Source organism: Erpetoichthys calabaricus, chromosome 1 (genome assembly GCF_900747795.2).
Source record: "Erpetoichthys calabaricus chromosome 1, fErpCal1.3, whole genome shotgun sequence".
In the NCBI taxonomy this organism is placed as follows: Eukaryota; Metazoa; Chordata; class Cladistia; order Polypteriformes; family Polypteridae; genus Erpetoichthys; species Erpetoichthys calabaricus.
The window spans coordinates 103,319,549-103,343,794 of record NC_041394.2 but is presented as its reverse complement, the minus strand read 5'-3'; the positions used below and the strand labels follow the sequence as shown (position 1 = coordinate 103,343,794).

The window sequence follows — 24,246 nt, the reverse complement described above, 5'->3', positions numbered from 1 at the left end:
TCATTTTTCATTTTTTTAACTGTGGCATCTGGTGAAAGAAGCTTCTCGCGCCTCAAACTAATCAAGAATTACTTGAGGTCAACAATTCACGAAGATAGATTGAACAATTTGGCAATTCTTGCTATTGAGCGTGATCTATGTAGGAAACAAAATTTTGATGATATACTGTATGACTTCACTACACGCAAGGCTCATAAAGTAAAGTTAATTTGATCGTGATTTTGTACTTAGTAAAGAATGAATAAAATGCAAAGACGAATTTATTTTCTAATACAAAATCTTAATTTTCACTTATTATCCTTATCCCTACCCCGACTGGGCCCCGTGCAATCCGTTTCGAATAGGGCCCCGCAATTGTTAGGGCCGGCCCTGGATGACCTCAGCATATAATTACTCTGCCCTGTTTGTAAAGTCCCGTGTTTGAACCCATTTTGTTTTAAGTGTAATGTTGTGTACCCCGAGGAGAATCCAATGAACTGGGAACTAGTAATGGTGTACCAATCCTAAAAATCTGCAGCTCAATTTCATTTGTGCTTGCTTTGAAAATACATGTTATTAATTTGTCTTAACGTGTTGTACTTTGTCAAATCCCTTTTTTGTATTTCTGTAGAGTACCAATCAAGATAAAATGTTCCTTTTTGCATTTCGTTAAGATGATGTTACTGTGCAGGTGTGCCAGTTTCTTCCACCAGTCTTCATTTCCATGTCGTGGCGGTACATTTCGGTGTCTTGTATGTCCGTAGTAGCAGGGTGATGTACAGTGTTAGCCATTATGGATGCAATGAGCAGTAAAGCAAAATGACCTCTTTGATTGGCTAACTGAACAGATTACAATATGCAAGCTTTTGAGGCAGCACAGGCCAGTTCTTCAGGCAAGATGTAGTACAGAAACTGGAGTTCCCTGTGTTTATATATGGTCATATGAAAAAGTTTGGGAACCTAGCTTAATTCTTTGGATTTTTGTTTATCATTGGCTGAGCTTTCAAAGTAGCAACTGCCTTTTAATATATGACATGCCTTATGGAAACAGTAGTATTTCAGCAGTGACTTTAAGTTTATTGGATTAACAGAAAATATGCAATATGCATCATAACAAAATTAGACAGGTGCATACATTTGGGCACCCCAACGGAAATATTATATCAATACTTAGTTGAGCCTCCTTTTGCAAATATAACAGCCTCTAGACGACTCCTATAGCCTTTGATGGGTGTCTGGATTCTGGATGGAGATATTTTTGACCATTCTTCCATACAAAATCTCTCCAGTTCAGTTAAATTTGATGGCAGCCAAGCATGGACAACCTGCTTCAAATCGTCCCATAGATTTTCGATGATATTCAAGTCAGGGGACTGTGACGGCTATTCCAGAACATTGTACTTCTCCCTCTGCATGAATGCCTTTGTAGATTTCGAACTGTGTTTTGGGTGATTGTCTTGTTGAAATATCCTACCCCTGCATAACTTCAACTTTGTGACTGATGTTTGAACATTATCCTGAAGAATTTGTTGATATTGGGTTGAATTCATCCGACCCTCAACTTTAACAAAGGCCCCAGTCCCTGACCTAGCCACACAGCCACACAGCCCCACAGCATGATGGAACCTCCACCAAATTTGACAGTAGGTAGCAGGTGTTTTTCTTGGAATGCGGTGTTCTTCCGCCATGCAAAGCGCTTTTTGTTTTGACCAAATAACTCAGTTTTTGTCTCATCAGTCCAAAGCTCTTTGTTCCAAAATGAATCTGGCTTGTCTCGTTGTAAAGCGACTCTGTTTGTGGCGTGAGTGCAGAAAGGGCTTCTTTCTCATCACCCTGCCAAACAGATGTTCTTTGTGCAAATTGCGCTGAATTGTAGAGCGATGTACAGATACACCATCTGCAGAAAGATGGTCTTGCAGGTCTTTGGAGGTGATCTGTGGGTTGTCTGTAACCATTCTCACAATCCTGCGCATATGCCGCTCCTGTATTTTTCTTGGCCTGCCAGACCTGCTGGGTTTAACAGCAACTGTGCCGGTGGCCTTCCATTTCCTGATTCCATTCCTTACAGTTGAAACTGACGGTTTAAACCTCTGAGATAGCTTTTTGTAGCCTTCCCCTAAAACTTGATACTGAACAATCTTTGTTTGCAGATCTTTTGAGAGCTGCTGTGAGGATCCCATGCTGTCACTCTTCAGAGGAGAGTGAAAGGGAAGCACAACTTACAATTGACCACCTTAAATACCTTTTCTCATGATTGGACACACCTGTCTATGAAGTTCCAGACTTAACGAGCTAATCCAACCAATTTGGTGTTGCAAGTAATCAGTATTGAGCAGTGACATGCATTAAAATCAGCAAAATTACAAGGGGACCCAAATTTTTGCACAGACAGTTTTTCACATTTGATTTAATTTCATACAACTAAATACTGCTTCACTAGAAACCTTTGTTCAGAAAACGCCCCAGTACTTAGATGTTCCTAGGAAATGAAAGACTGTTATCTTTTTTGTTGAAAGTAAATTATTATGCGGGCTGAGAGGGGTTCCCAAACGTTTTCATATGACTGTATACTATACACTAGGAAAGAAACAGCATTCGAAAACCTTCAAGTAGGTCATCTTCAATGTCAAGAGTTTGGTGTGAAGGGTGCTATAAAAATAAATGTTTGTTTAGTTCGCTGACATGTGGACTCCTTTATCTGATTACTGGGACTCCCTTGAACTTCAAAGTGGTGCACATTTCAGTTTACTATCAGGATCAAGTTAACATCCCAAAGTTCACTGATGGTGGGTAGCTTTTCAGTGACTTTGTTTAACATAGAGGGCACTGATCTCAGGGTCTTGTCAAAGGTTAGTAAGAAGGGCACAACTGTATGACTGTGCCTTTCTCTAAGTACTTAAGTTTTCTTCTCACAAACCCCCAAAATGGTCTGGTTAGATTGGTAACTCTAATTTGGCCCCATTGTGAATGGGTGGGTGTGTGTATATGCGTGCATGTGTGCCCTATGATGAACTCATTTGTTCTTCCCTTGTGCTTAGTTTTGTCAAGATGGCCTCCAGCAGCAAAACTGATTTGGATTCAGTGGCTTTGAGATTTTATGCATTTAACACTTACTGGTGGAAATCTTTAGTTTATACATATATTCATTTTTGTAACCCATTTTAGGGTGTGCTAGTGTCTATTGTGGCCATAGAAAAAAGTTCTGGACCAAACATCAGTCCATCACTGGGCATGCTAACATATGCAGTCATGCTTCTTACTACTGGGACAAGTTAGTTGCTAATTTACTCAACCTTCATACATTTTTGAACCAACAAAAAATCTCCAGACAAAGGGAAGGAGTGTTGGGGTTATGCAAACCTCTACACAGACAGAGGCCTTCATTTTAACAATGTGTTGCAAAATGGTTAGTTCAGGAAATAGATTGACTGATATTATCTTATTTGTTATGGCAATTGTACAGATGGAAAGTGTGGGGGTGTAAGGGAGTGACAATTAAAATCATTATGGCAAATGATTCATTACTCTCAACAGAAAAGTCATGTAGCATTACGCAATATTTTCACATCTGTGCCCCCACACCACTCAAAATTTAAGTCTGAGCCAAAACAGATTTTTTTATGTCAAACTTGGAGTTCAGTAACAACCAGCATCCTTTAGTTATAATCACTCTGTTATTAGTAGATTGCTATCATAAAGGCAAGGATGAAACAGAGTGCTAAAAAATATCAGACTAATAAAAATCTCCAAGTTAAAAGGTCAGCCAATGCACAGACTATAAAGCCCAAGGCTGCCACCTGTCTTGTTGACTTACTGTTTTCAACTTGTTACTCACTTGTGTCCCTGCTATTAAATAATACATTAGGAACCAGACTATAATGTACTGTAGTAAAGTTTAATGAAGGTATTCACTTTAGAACAGAGCTCTAGAAAATAAGCTTCAGTTATGTGCAAGATCTTCTGCCTAAAAACACATTTTTCACATTGATCTTATCAGAAAGCAGCTCTTTTTCTGGCACATCATTGCTATCTGGCCGCCAGGACATTTGCCCAGCACTGATCCCTCACAGTTCCAGCAATCTAACTTAAATCACCATTATTTGTCAAAGTTTTTATGCAGTTTGCACATTGTTTGTGTGCATAGTTCTTTTCTGGCTACTTCATTTCCATCCACCTTCTAAATACCTGCAAGTTAGTTGCATATTTGTCCAAGTGTTTATAAGTGTGACCAAGTAAAGGGCTGGTGTACCATGCCCAGTTGGTTCAAGCCTTGTTCCACAAGCTTCCTACCCATCCCTATAATGCAAAATATTTGTGTCCTGAAATGGTTAGACATTTATCTGTGAATTTCCCCATATAATACTTAAAAGAGGCTTTGATTAGAACCCGTATACCCTGAACACCATCATGAGATTCTTTGGAAAGAAGATAAAAATTTGCTTATGTACATAGTTTAAAGTCAATGGGCCTAGCCTGGCATCAGGAGCACAAGGCAGGAAGCAGTCTTTAATCAGGACACACTCATGCTGGGACACTTCTTTGTGATGTGGTGTGCAGCAAATATTATCAATCTGTATGTAATTGTGTTTATCTTTTAACCAGTTATGGAAGAGATATGATTTTTTGATATATTTACACAAAATTTTTTCGTGCATACCTACACCATGTAAAAATGTTTTTGTCTTTGGAATATGAGAGAATAAGTGAGCAATGAAAAATACCTTTTGAAATTTAACTATCCCGACTAGAAGACATGATTAGAGGAAGCAGATTGTCATTTATATAGCCCAGAACATGCTGGACTGGTCTGTTTACATTAAGAGAGAAAGAGAGAGAGAGAGACAGAAGAAGAAGAAGAGTGATGTTTGTTGGGCAATTGGTTCGAGGAATGCTTGGATAAGATGATAAAATGAGGAACTTCCACGCCCTTCTGGACCTGTGCCTTTGTTTCATGGTTTCTTTCTTGGAAGTCCTTGAAGCTGTCCAACCTTTGAACCTTTCCACTGAGCCAAGGTAAATGTAAAGATAACAGAAAACAAAGGTAAGTCTGATAGCAATGTTGAGTCCCTGGGTGGAAGGTCTGTGGACGTTACAGTATCAAGTCAGAATAAAACACAATCATCTTGGCGGACTGCATAAAAAGGTCAACAATTTCAGTTTGGCACGTGTAAAATCTTTTTGATTGGTGAGGCCTCATTACAGACAGGCCTAGAGTGAGCGTTAATTACAAAAGATAGTTACCCAGGGCTACTTGCAAGGGCAGTACATATTATAAATTCATTAAGTATTTTTAACAAATGTCTTATTGGAAAGTTAATGGAGTTTATCTGCATCACACAGTGAATCAGATGTGGGAACTGAACCAGCAACTTTGAGGTTTAAAGTTCAGCACCCAAACGTCTGTTTCATAACAATGCAAACTTGATTGAATGTGCACTGAAAAAACTCAAGAGTGGCTTTGGCATGTCGATGGCCTTCATAAGGAATTCTTGGGTTGTCCTACTAGTTAATCCAGTTTGAGTTGTTAAATGAGCTTTTCTTGGTAGCTGAAAGTTTGAGATTGAAAGTTTATTGTCAATGCAACATCATACAAAAAAAGAGAAAAAAATAATTTAATGGTGGAAACTTTTATCACAACAGTAACAAGGACCGTAAACAAAAGTTTAATATGAAGTACGCAGGTGTCCAGAGGCTTTTGAGTTTAAAGATACAGGACATTACAGGTTCAGGATGCCTGTCATAGCTTTTAGGTATTTATGTTCCCCTCATTATTGTGAAATTACTATGGATTGTTGGGTTCACTTCCAGGAATCACATGGGCAGTCTTCACCATCTTTGCAGTGTGTTATGATTAAAACTGGGCAGTTAAAATATCAGACTATAATAACCTTGGTTAAGTAAATCTTCTGTTGCATAAATGAAGACGTCAGTAAATACTTCTACAATTACAATACAATTTATTTTTGTATAGCCCAAAAATCACACAAGAAGTGCCGCAATGGGCTTTAACAGGCCCTGCCTCTTGGCAGCCCCCTAGCCTTGACTCTCTAAGAAGACAAGGAAAAGCTCACAATAAAACCCTTGGAGGGAAAAAATGGAAGAAACCTTGGGAAAGGCAGTTCAAAAAGAGACCCCTTTCCAGGTAGGTTGGGCGTGCAGTGGGTGTCAAAAAGAAGGGGGTCAATACAATACAATACACAGAACAGAACAAATGCATCAATACAGTATAAAAATAAAAATTTTACACGTATGGAGCAGAATTTAATAGTAGATGATCACATAATATGATTTGGATTTGTTTCGAGTCCTGGAGACCTCAGCCATCAAGCTGACTCCCCCATTTGGCCATTCCACAGCTGAAACAGCGCTAGGCCAGCCAATCCAATGAAAGGACCCCTCTACCCCACGATTCCTGCGATCCTCCATCAGGGATGACTTTACCTTAGGCAGGCAAAACAACTTAGCAGGTGGGCCATGGAACCAAGTGCCACGTTTGAGTACCAAGAAGAGAAACAGAATAGGAGGGAGTTAATAATAAATAACAATTGTCATGTTACTTATGTTTTAGTGCTAAGGACTAGCAACAGAGATGCAGTCTGTACAGTTAATCAGCAGCTCTAGTCAGGATATACTAAACTGAAGTAGTGAGTCTTCAGCCGGGATTTAAAAGCTGAGACCGAAGGGGCATCTCTTATAGTAGCAGGCAGACCATTCCACAGTTTAGGGGCCCTGTAACTAAAAGTTCGACCTCCCACTGTTATTTTATTAATCCTTGGAATCATAAGCAGACCGGCATCTTGAGATCTTAATGTGCGCTCTGGTTTGTAAGTCATGATAAGTTCAGACAAGTGAGCCGGACCTTGGCCATTTAATGCTTTATATGTTAAAAGGAGGATTTTGAAATCTGCCCTAAACTTTACCGGGAGCCAGTGTAAGGATTTAAGAACTGGAGTTATGTGTTCGTATTTTCTTGTTCTTGTAATAAGTCTTGCAGCCGCATTTTGGATTAACTGGAGGCTGTATAAAGAACAGTTTGAACATCCAGTGAACACTGCATTGCAGTAGTCAATCCTACTAGAAATAAATGCATGAATTAATTTCTCAGAATCCTGTTTATTTAGAAAGTGCCTTAATTTCCCAACATTTTTAAGATGGAAGAAACATGATTTGGACAACTTTGTAATATGCGCTTTCAATAACATGCTAGAGTCAAAGATAACTCCTAGATTGCGGGCTGATTCAGTAAAATTAATGGGGATTCCAACTGAGTTAAATGAGGATGACATATTGTTGTGATCAGCATCATTCCCTCCAACATTTCTGTTTTATCTGTGTTTAAAGACAAGTAGTTCTCATCCATCCACTCCTTTAATTCACTAACACAACTAATTAAAGACATCGGAGAAACTTCATCTGATTTAAATGAAAGGTATAACTGGGTGTCATCTGCATATGAGTGAAAATTAACATTATGTTTCCTAATGATAGATCCCAGTGGAAGCATGTAAAGTGAAAACAGTAAAGGTCCCAGTACTGAGCCCTGTGGGACACCATATTGAACTTCTGTGTATAATGATGGAGTACTGTCAGCACATTTCTGTACATATTGGAATTGATTTGATAAGTAAGAAGTAAATTTTCTAGCCTTTGCAGTAAAATAGAATGGTCAATGGTGTCAAATGCTGCGCTTAAGTCTAACAACATAATTACAGTGGAGTTTCCTTCATCAGAGCATATCATAATGTCATTTACAACCCGCGTAAGTGCCTTTTCTGAACTATGACCAGTGCGGAAACCAGACTGGAATTTCTCAAACAAATTGTAATGCGTAAGGTGTGACTGAAGCTGACTGGCGAGTACTTTTTCTAGTATTTTAGAGTGAAAGGGTAAATTTTAAATAGACCTATAATTATTTAGGATGCGTGGGTCTAGATCTGACTTTTTAAGTAATGGTTTAATGACTGACACTTTTCGTGGATCCGGTACTCTGCCATGTAATAATGAACTATTGATAATGTTTAGAATAGGTGCTGCAAGAACATCCATTGCACTTTTTACTATTTTTGTTGGCACTGGATCTAGGGAACAAGTATTGGGTTTCATTTTAGAAATTAAAGTTAAGACTTTCTGCTCAGTTACAGGATTAAAATTACTAAAGTGCTGAATGCAATGTGAGACAGGGTATGCTAAGCTAGTATGCGGTTTGTTCTGTGATGCTGAGATCTCTGATCTTATATTTTTAATTTTCTCATTGAAGAAGTTCATAAAGTCTGTACTGCTAATATCTGTTGATATTTTGTACTGTAGATCTGAATTCCCATTTGTTCATGTAGCAACTGTTCTAAACAGTACCTGAGGATTTTTATTATTGCTATCTATTATTGTAGAATAGTATTTTGAGCAAGCTTTAAAGATAGCTTTTTTTATATTTTTTAACACTTTCTGTCCATGCAATTTGAAAGACATGTAGCTTTGTTGTTCTCCATCTGCGCTCCAGTTTTCAACACTAATTTAACAGCTTGAGTGTTCTCATTAAACCAGGGAGAGCTTCTATGTGCTTTGATCACTTTTGTTTTAAGGGGAGCCACTGCGTCCAGAGTATCTCTCAAGGTCACATTATAATGTGATGTTAGCTGATCTAAATTGTTTTCACTTGTGAAGCAATGTCCAAATTTCTTAGTCTTGTTCAGCCAGGTTGGGGATGGTGTGCCACCTTAAAGAGTAAACTAATTTGGTGGAGTCATATTACTGCACTAATGTGGAAATGTTTAGATTAGATATTGTTTTCTTGAGAAATATTAGTCAAGGCAGTGTGGTCTTGGAGACTTGTTTCAGATCCATTAATCATGAAAGAGAGACTGACATAACAAGACTGGTGTATCTTTGTTGTTCTTGGCTTATTAGATGCTTTTAAATTATACCTGTTAGCCAGAGCCAGCTAAATGACTCCTCAGATCCTAAATACCAATTTAAAGGGGACCAAAACAGAACCCAAAGACTACTTGGGGAAGGAAATGGGTGGGTTTTCTTTTGGTTTTTTTTTTCCCCCAAGTATGGCCTCACTGATGATATGATTGTGCCTCACTGTACCCGAGTACTGAATTAAAATCCCCCCCCACCCTGGTCCCTGTACGTGAAGTACAGGAGTGAGCATGGCATATAATGGTCTGGCGTCTTATCCATAGATGGCTCCTGCTTTGCACCTGATGCTTTTGGAAGAAGTTCTGGATGTCAAAGGCCATGTACTATGTGGGTTCAACAAACATCATTTCCAAAAAAGTTGGGACACATTCTAAAAATGCAATAAAAACTAAAATCTGTAATCTGGTAATTCACTTGAACCTTTATTTAACAGGCAAAAAGACAAAGGATAGATTTCCAGTGTTTTCACTGACAAACTTAATTCTATTTGTTAAACATAAACAAGTTTAGAATTTGATGGCTGCAACACACTCCAAAAGAGTTGGGACAGAGGTGTGTATTCAGCAAAATAGTATTCATTTATTTCAAAGAAAGTGAAGGACCAAGAAGTATTAATATGCTTTGGTCTGATGAAGCATGTTCATTATGATGCTCTTAGAAGGGGAAACCTAAAATGTTAAGAATGTCAAACAAGGCAAAATAAGAGCATTAAATATACTGTAGAATTAGAAAGTTTCATTTATGTTTGCTTTATCTGTTATTAGTTTTTTTAATTCCACCATTTTGTTTGCCATTTTTGTTTAATTGTGGGTAGTGCCATTTCATTAATTTTGTTAACAGCAACGTGGCTCGGTTGAGGGTTTTTAAGATGACAGTAAAGATTTTGGATTCTCTAAGAAAATAAAACTGTCATGATGCTAGGAGTGGGTTGAAAGTACCTTTAGGGCTTTAGATTTTCATGTGATACTTTGACTTTGCTTAATGTGTCAGGATTTGTTGTCAAGGTTTTCTATTGATCTCAGACTTCTTTGACATCTGCACAAATGTCTAACCATCTTCTGATATTTCTAAGGCTTCTCCTCTGCCTTTTTTCCATTTCTTGGCAGAACACCATGTCACCATGTCTGTTTAGGAGAAGTGAAACCATAATTTAAGATCTTGTCAGACCCAACATTCTTAAAAATCAATTGAAAGTTTCAGAAGAACAGTTAAAAAAAATACTGAAACAAAATCAAGTTAACTAAAGGTTAATGAAGCCAAACATAACACTATGTGACTTGTTTAGGACCATCCATCCATCCATTATCCAACCCGCTATATCCTAACTACAGGGTCACGGGTCTGCTGGAGCCAATCCCAGCCAACACAGGGCACAAGGCAGGAAACAAACCCCGGGCAGGGTGCCAGCCCACCGCAGGGCACACACACACACACACACACACACTAGGGACAATTTAGAATCACCAATGCACCTAACCTGCATGTCTTTGGACTGTGGGAGGAAACAGGAGTACCCGGAGGAAACCCACGCTGACACGGAGAGAACATGCAAACTCCACGCAGGGAGGACCCGGGAAGCGAACCTGGGTCACCTAACTGCGAGGCAGCAGCACCACCGACTGCGCCATTGTGCCGCCCTTGTTTAGGACCCTTGGTGCAAAGTAGTAATTACCGGTAATCTCAATACATTATAGATACCAATTATTAAGAAGTGACTTAGTGAAAACCTGCAGCTGCTGCAACTTTCTGGATATGAATCAAGATACCCATTGTATGTATTTACTAGCTGCAATATTTTGCTTTCTTTTATTACACTTAATAACTGTTTTGTCTTTTTTCCGCACAGACTCCAAAGGGAACTTGCTACAAGGCAGTAAAGCTGGCCATTGAAATTGGGTATCGTCACATTGATGGAGCTTTGCTGTATTATAATGAGCATGAGGTTGGACAAGCCATTCGGGAAAGTGTTGCTGAAGGGAAGGTGAAGCGGGAAGATATATATTACTGTGGCAAGGTAAAAATAAAAATTAATTAACTTCTTGTTACCATTTTATCTGCCTTAGGGCCATGTTTGGGATCAGAAACTACCCTGTAATCATTGTCAGAATGAGGAATGAGTTTATCACAGGGCATACTTGTACAAAAACCTACACTTGCTCACAACAGGCTGACAGGCTTTAGAACAGAAAGTATTGATGATGTATTTTTCTTGGCTGGTGCTCTGCACACACAACATTTGTACAAGACAGAGGAGTCCAAGGGAAATAGATACATATAAAAATATAGAGGAAAGTGAACTAAATCCACCATCAGATGCTTCACAACTGTCTGTCAAAGAATCAAATAACGAAAACATTTCAGATAAAAAATTAGTATAAAACTTACCAAGGGAGATAAAGAAAACATCCCTATTTTTGGATTTCTGTAAAAATTAAATAAAAGCCTGCATGAGAATTTAAAGACTGACACAATAAAAAAAACATACAATACCATTCAGACATTTTTTGTACCTGCTTTGCCCAGTTCAGGGTTATACAATCCCAGAGCCTGTCTTTGTAGATTTGAGTGCAAGGCAGGAACCAAACTGAATGGGATGCCAGCCCATCACAGGGCTCACATGTTCATATGTATTTAGCTGCTGTATACATCCCAGTGTGGTAGTTGGAGGTGATGTCAAAGATGGTGGTCTAATTAAGTACAAGATAATTTTGCATATGAAATTCTTTCTGAGGCCAAGAAAACTTGCATCTTCTTTCAATTATTTGTCCTGGGTATGACGTTAAACTGCATCCGGCCCTGCAAGCGGTTCTCCAACTTGCAGGGAAATCATGGGGTTTGGTGGCAGGATTGGCATGCCAGGCACCGTAAAAAAAAACTTCACAAAGCTCCGAGACTACAGAAAAGACTCCTTTTTGCTCTCCGTGGGAGTGGCTCTGCTGCAGCCGCCCATAGGAAGGCTGCTCGCATCATAAAGGGGATGGGAGAAAGCCCTCGGGAGCCCCATCCCCGGAAGAGTCGAAACCGTTGGAGAGCCAATAGGGTCCGGTCTGTTTTCGATTGAAACTGGTGTGGTGCTGAGGCATCGCCTACTGCACGGCAGCACTCGGGTCCCAATTTGAGGCGGCCCATACGGGTGGGCGCATGGAATGTCTTGTCTCTTCGGCAAGATGATCATCTTCCTCTGCTATCAGAGGAGCTGCATAAACTCCACATTTCAGTGGTGGCACTCTCTGAGGTGCGCAGACTGGGGACTGGCCAGATCTCTGTAGGTGGATACACCTTTCATTGGTCTGGTCGGTCTGATGGCTGTCATACTCGGGGAGTAGCTGTTGCTGTAGCGGACTGGCTTCTTCTGATGGTGTCCGATGTCACACCTTTCAACAAGCGTATTATGAGACTCAGATTATGGCACTCCCTGTGTGCCTTGTCTGTTGTCTCAGTGTATGCCCAGACCGCGGCGAGTGATGTCTCGGCGAGGCAGACTTTTTATTCGCAGCTTCGCTTGGTGGTTGATGGGTGCCCACAAGGCGACACTCCTCTGGTTATGGGTGACTTCAATGCAGCCACTGGCACTGACAGGGCTGGCTATGAAGATTGTCTGGGTCTCCAAGGGTCTGGTGACCGTGGTGAAAGTGGCTCCATGTTCCTTGACTTTGCAAAAGGTCAGGAGCTGCGAATCTCTGGATCCTGGTTCCAGCACCCAAAACCGCATCGTTGGACTTGGTACTCCAATGCTGGTGGTGCGGCGAAGGAGATCGATCACATCCTTGTGAGCAGACGCTGGAGGCTCTTACAAAACTGCAGGGTCTACAGAAGTGCCCAGTTTGTGAATTCTGACCACAGACTTGTTGTTGCTACTCTTAGGATCCAGCTTAGGTCCATTAGGTTACCACCTACTAGGAAAATGAGCCTGGACTTGGCCAGGTTCTAAGATCAGGCTGTTTCTAATGAGTTTGCACACAGTTTGTGTCAGGAACTTGCAGATTTGGGTACGACTGCCAATCCTACTGTGATGTGGGAGACCTTCCGTGACAAGACCCTGAAGGTTACTGAGGATTGTTTTGATGTTACTGGTGTTCCTAGAAGGAGGTGTTTCATCTCGCAGGGCACCCTGGATATCATCGAGGAGTCGCAGCACATGGCTCAATGGCAACCCTGGTCTATACCGGGAACTGAGAAGGACGGCTGTGTGGGTTCTGAGGGCATAAAAGGAGGCGTTCGTTAGAGGAATCTTTGAGCAAGTGACACACCATCTGTGGTCTAGCGACATCACGTCCTGCTTACAGAGGAATCGAAGCATTACGTACATCCAAACCTGTTCCTTAGAGAGTTGCAGTCAGGGCGGCTGATGACACTGCAGTTATGACCCGCTGGGCTGACTATTTTGAGCAGTTGTTCAAAGCTAATCCTCCGGCTAGGACGTTGGATATCTCTTGGTCCACAGTCCTTGAGGCTGATCCTCCAACTAGCTGTGAACCACCCAGTCTCACTGAGATTACACAGGTGGTGAACCAGCTGAGGGGAGGAAAGGCTGCAGGGATCTGTGGTATTCGGGGTGAACTTCCCCAGGCTGGTGGTAAGGCTGTCCTCCTGGCATTGCAAACAATCTTTGCTTCCATTTGGGAGACTGGCATCATCCCAACTGACTGGAAAATGGGACTTGGCCCTATTTGGAAAGGGAAGGGTGATCGCCTGAATTGCAGCAACTACAGGGGGATAATGCTGCTCTCGGTGCCAGGTAAGGTCCCTGCTAGGGTCATCCTCAATAGGATCCATTATCACTTTCTCACCTACCACTGACTGGAACAGTCTGCTTTTATGCCTAAGAAGTCTACCATTGACTGCATCCTGGCACTGAGGGTTCTCATGGAGCACAAACGTGAATATCGGCAGAATTTCTTTGCAGCCTTTGTTGATTTTCGCAAAGTGTTCGACTCAGTTGATCGAGCTGCCCCGTGGGACATCCTGAGGGTTCAGGGATCCCCTCGAGATTGCTGGACATCATGGCCGGCCTGTACACTGGTACTGTGAGTGCTGTGCAGAGTGGAGGCAGGACATCTGCGTTTTTCCCAGTTGATTCTGGGGTTTGTCAGGGGTGTGTTCTTGCTCCTACTCTGTTCAATGCTTGTATGGACTGGGTGTTGGGCAAGGCTGTGGGGCACCTGTTGGTGAAGAAAGATTCACAGATCTTGACTTTGCTGATGATGCTGTGATCTTCACGGAGTCAATGGAGGTTCTGATTGGGGCACTCAAGAGACTGAGTGAGGAGTCTGAATGTCTGGGCTTGTGACTGTCCTGGATAAAAACCAACATCCAGGCCTTTATTGACCTCTTGGGCACAGCCATCAGCAGTGTGTCTGTTTGCGGAGAGAATGTCGACCTTGTCGAGAGGTTTACTTACCTTGGCAGTGACATTCATGTCTCTGGTGACTCTTCCTATGAAGTCAGTAGATGAATTGGGAGAGCATAGGGGGTCATGAGGGAAAGGGGTGTGTGGCGCTCCCGATATCTATGCAAAAGGACGAAGGTCCAAGTCTTTAGAGTCCTGGTGCTTCTTGTCTTGCTATATGGTTGCGAGACATGGATGCTATCCAGTGACCTGAGACGAAGACTGGACTCCTTTGGTACTGTGTCTCTTCGGAGAATCCTTGGGTACCATTGGTTTGACTTTGTGTCGAATGAGCGGTTGCTCATGGAGTCCCGAATGAGGCACATTACCTGCATTGTGAGGGCGCTTTAGTTACAGCACTATGGCCATGTGGCGCGTTTCCCAGAGGGTGATCTGGCTCGTAAGATCCTCATTGTTGGGGACCCGAGTGGCTGGACCAGGCCAAGGAGTCACCCACGTAACACCTGGCTGCGACAGATAGAGGGTTATTTCTGGAGGGTGGGACTGGGCCGCGTGTCTGCCTGGGGGGTTGCAAACCGGGATCCTGAGTTGTTTTGTTGTGTAGTGGGTGCGACAATGCACTGTACCGGTGCATGCTCCCCAACTTGATTTGACTTTCAATTATTAAATGTTTGAATGACTTATTTATTCTTTCCTTCCTTTGTTTCAGTTATGGAACACATTTCAATCCCCTGAGTTGGTAAGACCAGCACTGGAAAAAACTTTGAAAGATTTACAGCTTGATTATGTGGACCTCTACATTATAGAACTTCCAATGGCCTTTAAGGTAACAAAATAATAATGCAAACTCTATATTAAGAGAGACATAAAAATGGACATTAGATAAACGAATTAAAGTCTATAATGCCAATGTTTTTGAAAGAACATGTCAAAGTCTTTAACAGCATGCTCTAGATGTTCTGTGAACTCCATTCCTAGTAGGTTAAAACATATATAATAATTCCTTCATTTAATGTACAGTATGTATTTAACATGCAAGTCGCTTCTACTGTAGACTTCCACTTACCCAAATCATTGACCCTGGAAATTTCTTCAACATGGTGGCTGTGGCCAACAGGGGACACTCCATCCACCCTAACCCAACACAGAGAGACATCAGACACAAGTCCAGAAACACACACAGCCATTATTTCGTAGGATGCACTTTAAAATATTTCCCACCTGCAGTGCACAATACAAAAGCACAGTGTAAGCACAAAAACACACTTTTCTTCTCTCTCTCCTTCTTTCTCTTGCTTTCTCTCTGAGTCTGGCTCCACTTCTCCTGGCAAGCTTGGTCTTCTCCCGACCAACTCTGGCTCCCTGAATGAAATGAGCTGGTCTCTTTTATGCCGCACCTGGGAACACTGCAGGTGGCCCATTAGCATGATCCAGAAGCTCGATAAAATAGGGCTTGCCAATTTCTGTAGCACATCCCGGTGGCACCTCTGGAACCGAATAGGGCTGAGCTCACAAACTCCAAGTCCAGCATGCCCTTTGGGAATCCAGGGTGCTGCCACCTAGCACTCCGAGGGAGGTAGTGCCCTGTGCCATTTTTCTCCCCTGGTCCTTCCATTATTGAGGCATCCCAGTCAGGTAAGGGCCCCGGCCATCTACCACATTGTGTTGACATTGTGATCAATCTGTATCAGCAACACGTTAGGTGAAACATTTTACACTTGGCGCTTGTTTAGTTCCATTTTTATCTCATCAATCAGTCTCTGATTTGTAAGTGCTTTTTTTACTTTTACTTGTCTCCTTTTAACTCTTGTGCTGTATACTTCTTTTACTTCCGTCAAGTTCTCTTCTCATGAGGTATTAATGTTTGAAAAGCAGCCAACTGTTCGTGACACTAAGTTAATTTCTTCTATGTGGGTAAACACACAAAATATGTCCTTTATTTGATGTAACCAATGTACAGATAACACCTCCATTACCATTTTTCCTTGTTAAAAACAAAACAATAAAACCATAACAGCACTGGAAAAAATCCAGAGAAGAGCAACTAAGGGGATGGGTTATATGGAAAGATTAAAAGAGCTGAGCCTTTTCAATTTAAGCTAAAGAAGATTAAGAGGAGACATGTTTGAAGTGTTTAGAATTATGAAGAGAATTAGTACAGTGGATCGAGACTGTTATTTTAAAATGAGTTCAAGAAGAACATGGGGACAGTGTTGGAAACTTATTATGGGTAGATTTTGCACAAACATTAAGTTTTCCTTGACACAGATAACCATACACACATGGAATAAACTACCAAGTAGTATGGTAGACAGTAGGACTTTAGGTATCATCAAAATTTTATTTGATGTTATTTTGGAGGAATTAAGTGGATAGAATTCATGAGATTTGTTGGGCTGAATGGCCTGTTCTTTTCTAGATTGTTCTAATGTTTTAATAAGCAATTTTTCTTTTTATGATCATATTTAAGATCTGTTTCAACTATTTTATTTTGACACACTGTTAGAAAAGTACATTTCTAACACTTGCAATCTCACAGCTGCAGAGCCCCAAGTTAAAATCCAGTCACTATGTTTGGGGATATACATGTACTCCTGGTGTTTGTATGCATCTTCCCCAGGTATTCCAGTTTCCTACTACGTGCTAAAGATACATTGATATGCAACTTTCAATGTAAAGCCTGAAGTTTTCCATATTTGAATTAGCAGATTTTTTTAAACAAATGAACAATCATATTGTACTGCTACAAAATGCTGGGCTTTCATTCATTCAAGCATTAAAAAAAACCTTTGCTTCATTAGTACATCACAGCCTATCCTACTATACTTATTTCTAGCAAATTCCAAACTTCATAAAGAAGGAAAATATTGTCTGAGTGTTTTTGTCTCCCTTTGACAGTCTGTTGAAGTGTATCTGGCATTGGAATAAATTGCCTGTAATTTCAATTTTACCAACAGAATACAATATTCAAAACAGCCATGGCAATTATTAATACAAAAGCTAATTCAAAATTTTTCAGATAGTGCTATAGAATTCAAATCATTTTGGCAGGAGAACAGTGTTAACCTGCAGTATTATTTTTAAATGTATTTCATTATATATGTAATTAATTAATTTATTTTAATATTACAATTTAATACGATGTTTAGCAAAGTAGTGTATTGGATAGGTACTAGTGATTAAATGCTAGCTTAGGCAGATATAAGCAAAGTTTTTTTTTGTGAATTAAGGATAATTAAAAATAAATAACTGTAAAGTAAACTATCTCCATTTGAACTTGAAAGTACATACTTTCCAACTGGAGTGATAAGTATTCAGAAAAACAAGAATAGCAACTCCATCTGTTACATGGACCTCTACGTATAAATGTCAGTATTTTTCATGAAATACGAGCAATCATAAACCATAAGTATTTTCCTGTGATATTGTGTTAATCATCTTATTATTTAAATAATCTCCTCTTTTATTAATCCAGTGGTACAGTTTATTAAATCCCTTAAGCATCTGCACATATTCACGCATTCTATTAAGTGTTTTCTTGGGAGTTTCAAAAGTATAACAATGGCTTTTTCTTACATATACAGGTGCTGGTCATAAAATTAGAATATCATGACAAAGTTGATTTATTTCGGTAATTCCATTCAAAAAGTGAAACTTGTATATTAGATTCATTCATTACACACAGACTGATGTTTAATCAAATGTTTATTTCTTTTAATTTTGATGATTATAACTGACAACTAATGAAAGTCCCAAATTCAGTATCTCGGAAAATTAGAATATTGTGAAAAGGTTCAATATTGAAGACACCTGGTGCCACACTCTAATCAGCTAATTAACTCAAAACACCTGCAAAAGCCTTTAAATGGTCTCTCAGTCTAGTTCTGTAGGCTACACAATCATGAGGAAGACTGCTGACTTGACAGTTGTCCAAAAGACGACCATTGACACCTTGCACAAGGAGGGCAAGACACAAAAGGTCATTGCTAAAGAGGCTGGCTGTTCACAGAGCTCTGTGTCCAAGCACATTAATAGAGAGGTGAAGGGAAGGACAAGATGTGGTAGAAAAAAGCGTACAAGTAATAGGGATAACCGCACCCTAGAGATGATTGTTTAACAAAACCCATTCAAAAATGTGGGGGAGATTCACAAAGAGTGGACTGCAGCTGGAGTCAGTGCTTCAAGAACCACCACGCACAGACGTATGCAAGACATGGGTTTCAGCTGTCGCATTTCTTGTGTCAAGCCACTCTTGAACAAGAGACAGCGTCAGAAGCGTCTCGCCTTTGGACTGCTGCTGAGTGGTCCAAAGTTATGTTCTCTGATGAAAGTAAATTTTGCATTTCCTTTGGAAATCAAGGTCCCAGAGTCTGGAGAAAGAGAGGAGAGGCACAGAATCCATGTTGCGTGAGGTCCAGTGTAAAGTTTTCACAGTCAGTGATGGTTTGGGGTGCCATGTCATCTGCTGGTGTTGGTCCATTGTGTTTTCTGAGGTCCAAGGTCAATGCAGCCGTCTACCAGGAAGTTTTAGAGCACTTCATGCTTCTTGCTGCTGACGAACTTTATGGAGATGCAGATTTCATTTTCCAACAGGATCTGGCACCTGCACACAGTGCCAAAGTTACCAGTTCCTGGTTTAAGGACCATGGTATCCCTGTTCTTGATTGGCCAGCAAACTCGCCTGACCTTAACCCCATAGAAAATCTATGGGGTATTGTGAAGAGGAGAGGAAGATGCAATACGCCAGACCCAACAAAATTCAGAAGAGCTGAAGGCCACTATCAGAGCAACATGGGCTCTCATAACACCTGAGCAGTGCCACAGACTGATCGACTCCATGCCACGCCGCATTGCTGCAGTAATCCAGGCCAAAGGAGCCCCAACTAAATATTGAGTGCTGTACATGCTCATACTTTTCATGTTCATACCTTTCAGTTGGCCAACATTTTTTTTTGCATTCGTCTTAATTGATATTCTAATTTTCCGAGATACTGAATTTTGGACTTTCATTAATTGTCAGTTATAATCATCAACATTAAAAGAAATAAACATTTGAAATACATCAGTCTGTGTGTAATGAATGAATCTTATCTACAAGTTTCACTTTTTGAGTGGAATTACTGAAATAAATCAACTTTGTCATGATATTCTAATTTTATGACCAGCACCTGTATATAAAACATGTTAGTGATTTATATACTGTATATATTTTAATATAATCAGTGGATCAAGGCTCCAATAATCTCTGTAGACTTATATTTTATTTATTTTTTTTTTTGCCTCGAACACCGCCCTGAAACATCCATATATGGAGCGTGCTAATCGACCTCTTACATATGCAGTCACGATGCTGCCTCCACCTGACACATCCTGAGACACAGTATCTGGGAGTATCTGGCTGAGAGCGCAAAATCATGCAGGGAAAGGTATAAAGCGTTAGTGACCGAGCGTCTAGCAGGACAGGTTTAAATGAATAGTACAAGCCACATGAAACACTAAAGGTTCAACCAGTTACCTTACCAACAAGCCATTCACCACATACAGCACCATCAGTAAGTCATCTGATCAATGCTATGTTACCTTAAAATAATCATGGGTTAAACCAGCCAAATAAGTCACAACATTTGTCAGTCTCATCTTGGCATTACAGATGACTTCTGCTTTATTGGAATGTCACTCCTCATGGTCAACAAAACCAGCTTTGTTCTCGCTAGATGCCCTTATTGCAACATAAGTGCAGTAAATTGCTATGATGACGTTAGAAGAACCGGACACTGCAGCAAATTACCTTTTTATGTTGCCAAAAACATGGGCTGATTTGTTTTCAATCCTATTTTTGTAAAAATTGATCTATTTGTATGGAATGTTGTGTGATTACAATAAATAAAATTAAAAAATAAATAATGTTTTATGTATGTGCACCCACACCATATGAAAACAGGATGCAGTGCCTCAGTCAGTCAGTTAATGGCTTCCAGCACAGCAGGCATGCTGGAGTGAAGTTTGGCCAAGATTTTCATGACCTATCTGCCAGTTCCCTGAGAAGTGACAACAGGCAATTGATATAAACTGAAGATAAACCAAAAAAAGTTCTTCAGGGGAAATATGTAGCATTGGCTCTGTTAAAAGGAAACTAAAATACACTCTGTGTATCATAATCATCACTTTTAAGCTTTAATATATATACTATTAATATAATATATAGCATGCAATATAATAACAGCTTGGTGATATAAATTATTATGCGTGGGAGTCGTCATTTAACTCTTTTGGCTTCATTTCTCTACTTTACCGTCATTTCCCAGTTTCTCCCAAATGTTTTGTAAGAATAGGTCTAAGTTGCTGTAAATATATGCACTTTCCTCTGTCAAGTTTTCTTTTATAAATCTCGACAATTGCCTGGGAAGTTGTATAAACACATTTGTCTTGTTTCGTGCATGTACAGTCTTTATAAATTAGGCCTGTATTCAACAACAGAAATGTAAGTTTAAACTACATTATTAACACTGATGAATTGCAAAGATGGATTCATGTAGACCACTGAAGGTTTAGTCATTAAAGGGACTGAATTAAAGATCCATGGTTGTTAATTTATATCATGGCTTTGAGAACTGGTTAATCTAACACTCCCTGCTTGTGTGTACTTTTGATAATAAAGTAATCAGCACCCTCAGCTAAAAATCTTACGTAACATTTACCTTTTGGACTTTTGTGTCAGAATACGGCACTGAGCAGTAAGGTGTAAAATTCAGAGACATCCATCCATTTTCCAACCCGCTGAATCCGAACACAGGGTCACGGGGGTCTGCTGGAGCCAATCCCAGCCAACACAGGGCACAAGGCAAGAACCAATCCCGGGCAGGGAGCCAACCCACCGCAGAATTCAGAGACACCTTATAAAAAAAGCAAAATCTTCATTGGTCTATCAAACTTCAGGTTTTAGTCAGGCAAGTCAGATTTTTAAGGGCTGACCAAAAACCAAAGATGAGAAATAAAGCCAAGATTTGAGAACAGAAATTAATAAACCCATCAGATGAATTGGTCATAAAAATCGAGCACAAACTGAGCACTGCCTCTCATGAACTAAGCTACGGCAATAACCAGATGTTTTGTGCCAAACAGATGCTGCTCAGCAAACAATGCAGCCGAGACTACAGAGCATGAGGAATTAATCCAAAGTTAAGCTGCACCCCTGAGCCAATTCCTACAATTTATGGCTTTTCCACAATATAGGGATCTAAAAATAACATCTGATACTTCCTACTAATAATCTAATTGTAAAAGGATTACATATTTTGTAAAGTGGAGTCAGGAACTTTTTCACCAAACAACTGCCAGAGTAGTCCATTAACAAAGTGTAAAATAAATAAAGGATAGCACGGTGCCAAAGTGGAAATGAGTGATACCTGTGCGAAGGCTGTGGGAACCTGGATTCCATTTGTGGCCTGGTGATTCTCTAAGTAAAGTCTGCTAGTTTTTCCCCATGTCCAAGTAAGTGACCTCCCCTCCAGTGGCACTCCAGTACTTGTCCACATGTCAGATATGTCTTTGTGTGAACACATTTAAAGAATGTACACGAGGGAGTGCTTTAGTGTAGCCTGTAACAGGGTGATGTGCCATTTGTTGTCGGCTGAAATTTCTAATGGGAAATTTGGTGTAAAACCTGAATGGATGGATGCATAAAAGAAATTAAAATAGGACTCTGATCCTAACTATAACCCTTAATTCTTCAGTTTGTAGCATGAATAATTTTCAATGTATAATTTACTACTTAATGATGATCATTAAAAATTTATTAAATATAGTTAATATGACATATACAGAGAGCTGTTTTTTCATAAAATTATTTAACAATTCTATCCACAAACCTGTCTGGCATTCTTACAGACTGCCAAAAAAATCCATTAACAGAAAATGCAAAACAAATAATGTTTGAAAAGTTTTGCTTGGGTATGAAAGTTTAAAAGCTTATTGCAAGAACAGCATGTTAATAGGCTATGTGTTGCTCTGACATGTATGCTGCCCCAAGATTTTTTAAAAGCATATTTGTATATATTTAAAAATAAACAAAACATTTAGTTTCATTAATCAAGTTGACAGTTCTACTATAAATCTAAAGTCTTGTCTCTATGGCTCACCCAGAACTGAGTGTGTAATAAAGTGATACAAGGTTGCCTATAGGACTGTGGTTTAAAATTTAGTCCAATAAAAAGAGGAAAAATACATTTCAAAAAGTACTATAAATCACAATACCTAATTTTTTAAGCAAAAAAAATTGCATTGCACCATGACCTAAGTACTGATCTTAGCGTCCCCTATGACTCTCACACTTCCCATACTGAACCCAAATGAGCGTTCAGTGTCCCATTATCCAGAAGCAAGAAATAAGGTACAGCAATGAAGTCAGCCGCATTTCAGATTAGATTATATGAGATCTTTGTCACATACTGTACACTGTTAGAGCTCAGTGCAGAATTCAAAGGTGCAGGGAAGTATATTAAGACAATAAACAAACAAATAAACAAATAAATGAGTGAGAGAGTGAGTGAGTGAGTAGCAGAAGAATGGACTAACATACATAGTGCAAAACAGAAATGTCTACAGACATAGAGAATTGAACACTTTACAGTAGTGCCATAAATAGGCCATTGTGTGTATTACTGGTCTCTGCCAGTAATATCTGCACCATCAAAACAATTTTAATTACATTGTGCAATTTCAAAGAGTTGTTTTGTGATATAAAATGGTTTATTTTGTTTGCACTTTTTCAAATTTTTAAACACAAATTTGCCTCCAAGCTGCAACTTATGAAAGAACAAAAATGCAACAAAGTCACTTATGAAACAGCTGTGTGTCTCTACTGTAGCAAATGATGAATGCCTGCTTCATAGTTACAAGCTTACAGTCCAAGAAGATGAACCTGGTTAGTGACTGATTTCACTGAACAGACAGGATTTTAACTGTTAATTTGAATAAAGTCACAATGACTACAGAATTCCTAAAACTGTTTTTACTAAAAACCGTGTAATAGCTTTTTCATGGAAATGTTACCACAGTTAAAAAGGCACATCACCCTTGTTGCACCAACAGCTACTTATACAATAACACAATTTCTCTGTGCATCACATTTAGATATTATATAGGACTAGACAAAGATGTAAAAAACATCCTTTAATAAACTTTAAATGACAGCTGTTTCACACATACTTTTATTATCAAAAAAGTGTTATGCTTTGTCTTGCTGCAAGTGTGTTGCAAAAGAAGAGGTTGACATTTGAAAGCTACAATGGACATTGTTTTCTGGACGGAGTATTAAATGTGAAGAGGGTGTGTTTAACTAATTTTATTAACTGGTCAGAGTTGGGGCTTTGCAACTGTGTAACAGTAACTGCCACTTTTTTTAGAGCCTTGACTTTCAGAGACTCTCCAGGGCAGAAGAGGACATGTTCCAACCACATCTTGCCGTCGTTTCTCCCATCATCTACAATTGTATTTACATGGTCATTGTGTGAGGCAGATAATTAGTCTCTATTTACAGCTTTTGCACAGTCAGTCTTGCCTTTCAAGCCTTGTTCCTGTAACTGGCCTTAGGCCTAAGGGAAATTGGGCCAGGTACAAGCCACTGTTGCTACAGAGTGTAGCCGCAGCAGTTAAGGTCCCAAAAGGATAAAAGAAGCAGGTGGCAGTCAGCAGTCTCTGGCCATACTTGATTTTATTCTGATTTGCCCTAAGGAATATAACTGCTTCAGTTTCAGCCTAGATCAATATGTTGATTGGTTAAACAATGGTATATACAGTACCAATTTCCTTTGCTTAACAATAGAGTATAGATTTTTTTATTGGGTAAACAATACTATTGAGACCAATGTCCCCAGAACACATGACTTTTTCAAACCAAGTAAATACAAACATTCTTTAAGGAAGTAGACACTTCTGTTATCACAATACTGTATGATGATGAGATACAAATTCAAGCAGGTTGAACTTCAGAGCTG

The 24,246-nt window shown here is 39.7% G+C and overlaps 1 protein-coding gene across 1 annotated transcript in view; it reads left to right on the top strand.

Annotated features, from left to right (window-relative positions):
- LOC114654146 (aldo-keto reductase family 1 member D1-like) overlaps positions 1-24,246 on the top strand; it is a 71,031-nt gene that overhangs the window by 14,244 nt on the left and 32,541 nt on the right. The window contains exons 2-3 of the mRNA XM_028804562.2: positions 10,748-10,915; positions 14,961-15,077. Coding sequence (XP_028660395.1) covers positions 10,748-10,915; positions 14,961-15,077 — 285 coding nt within the window. The remainder of the gene's footprint in view (positions 1-10,747; positions 10,916-14,960; positions 15,078-24,246) is intronic.